This window comes from Solea solea, chromosome 4 (assembly GCF_958295425.1).
Source record: "Solea solea chromosome 4, fSolSol10.1, whole genome shotgun sequence".
Taxonomy (NCBI): domain Eukaryota; kingdom Metazoa; phylum Chordata; class Actinopteri; order Pleuronectiformes; family Soleidae; genus Solea; species Solea solea.
In genome coordinates, this window is record NC_081137.1 from 20,181,233 (window position 1) to 20,183,432 (window position 2,200).

The window sequence follows — 2,200 nt, forward strand, 5'->3', positions numbered from 1 at the left end:
GAGATGATTATCATGTTAAGTCACTTTTTAGGTCAGTGATGAGGCTTGGTGTCTCTTTAATATGTTACTGTAGAATGCATTGATTCAGCATATTATCACTGTTTTGTATGCAGCTATGAAGCTTTCAACACAATTTATAAAACAATGTGTGTCTAAATGTTGCAGTGTGTAACTATTTATTGAAAATAAATTTCTGTTAAATTCAAACATTGTCAAAATGATGTCACACTAATCTGTCAGCTCCATACAATTCTCACTGTGTTTCTCAGTCTTACAGTGTTTAGATCTCCCTCATCAGGTATGATGGCATATATTGACAGAGCTTTACAGATGAAGGACACAACATACAAATGATATTACATACCATACAGAACCATAATAATAATAATTATTATTATTATAAGCCACAAAATGGCATCAATAACCATTAAAAAACATTTGATCAGCATATATCATTCATGTTTATTCATTCAAAATGAAATGACACGACAAATACAAAATCACCTTTTTGTAACTCTTAAATCATTAAATATATTCCAAGTGGACTGCATGAAGAGACATTAAGAGACCTGGAATAGTTTGCTGTATCTAATGTAACTGCAGTCATCACACAAACACAGGAGGTACAAATAAAATCGGTTAGCGGAAAACTGGTCCTATGACTGTTGTACATACCATCAATTTCATCATTGATCTTTTGAATTGTTAGCTGAGCAATATCAACAAAAAATACCATGTATGATCTGATTCATGTCAAAACATTAGTAGTAAATTATTTAAAATAGTAAATGCATCATTGATTTTACTACTTTACTGTTACTCTTTACGGTCATCTAATCAGTACTTTACTCACGGTAATCTTGGATTGTTTTGTGATCTTTAAAAGCTTTCTCAGTGATGTTTTGATTTCTTGTGTCTGCAGAACATAAACAATAGGGTTTAACATGGGAGGAAATACATATGTCAGAGAATGGTTAATGATCCGGTCATTTGGATGAATATTTTGCATGGTAGCTGAGATTAATATTGGAATGAAATAGATGGCCACCAGTGAAATATGAGCTGTGCAGGTTTTAAGGGCCTTCAGTCTTTCCTGAGCTGTTGCCACTCTAGTCAAAGCAATGACAATACACACGTAAGTACCCAAGATGAAACTCAAAGGAAGCCAAAGAAGAATAACAAATAGAAATAAAGCAAAGACACGTGAGGGTGTTATGTCATTGCAAGCCTGTAAATATAGCGGCCTATGGTCACAGAAATAGCTGTTAACAACCACAGAAGACTTACAGAAGGACAGTCTTGTGAGGAGGCCGGCTGCCATGAGGCACACAGCAATGGCAAAGAGCCAAAAAGAAGCAATCAAAGAAAACATGAACCTGTGAGTCACTCTCACTTGATAGTGCAGTGGGAAAATTATAGCAATCAGTCTGTCATAGGAGAGTGCAATCAGATTAAGAACCTGCATTGTCAGAGCGACATAGCAGAAGAAAAAGAATGTCAAGCAGTCGCTGTAGGATATGCGGTTATTGTTAAACAGGAAGAGGTCAAGGACCTTTGGTACCAAAGCAGTGGTACCAAACAGGTCTGCAAAGGCCAGGTTAAAAACTACTATATATTTTGGAGTCCACAGATTATGATCCAAATAAATTACAGTCATCACAACTGTGTTTCCCACCACTGAAATAATGTAAACAAAAAAGAGAAAGATATAGTAATACATGGCATTAGGTATTCCAATGAATCCACTTATTATAAAATATGCAGGACGCACAAAGGTGATGTTTTTGCCAAGAGCGGAGTTGAATAAGTCCATTGTTAAATTCTTGTCAGTGTTCAAATCTCCAACGCACAAGGACAGATGTGGAGTACACCAATGTGCTCTGTTAAAAAGTGAGTTTGTTTCTCTCTTGCTCCATTTTATTAAAGAAGACATGACAAGCTCCTCTGTTTGTGACAGATAGGGTGACGGCCTGATCCCTTGAGTCTACATGCGAGCATCACAGAACTCAATTACAGATTGCAGCTGTTTCAGGTATTCAAAGAGGTCATTGGGCACTTTGAAAACATATTTTTGTTTGTTTTCTCGTGGATCACAAGAAGAATAGTACAGTAGTAAATGACCGTTAACTCAATTTACGTGATAGAAAAGACGGACAAATATTAATCATTCCATAGGTTGCCTGACCCAATCCCAGCCGAA

General features: G+C 36.2%; 1 protein-coding gene across 1 annotated transcript; it reads right to left on the reverse strand.

Annotated features, from left to right (window-relative positions):
• Positions 1–829: 829 nt before the first annotated feature.
• Positions 830–1,813, reverse strand: LOC131458684 (olfactory receptor 6C4-like). Its single transcript, XM_058627886.1, has one exon. The coding sequence runs from the start codon at positions 1,811–1,813 to the stop codon at positions 830–832; it is 984 nt and encodes a 327-aa protein (XP_058483869.1).
• Between the last annotated feature and the right edge of the window lie 387 nt (positions 1,814–2,200).

What these genes read in the sequence shown, in the direction of transcription:
- LOC131458684 (XM_058627886.1), bottom strand. Translation starts at nt 1,813, where the DNA reads ATGGACTTATTCAACTCCGCTCTTGGCAAAAACATCACCTTTGTGCGT.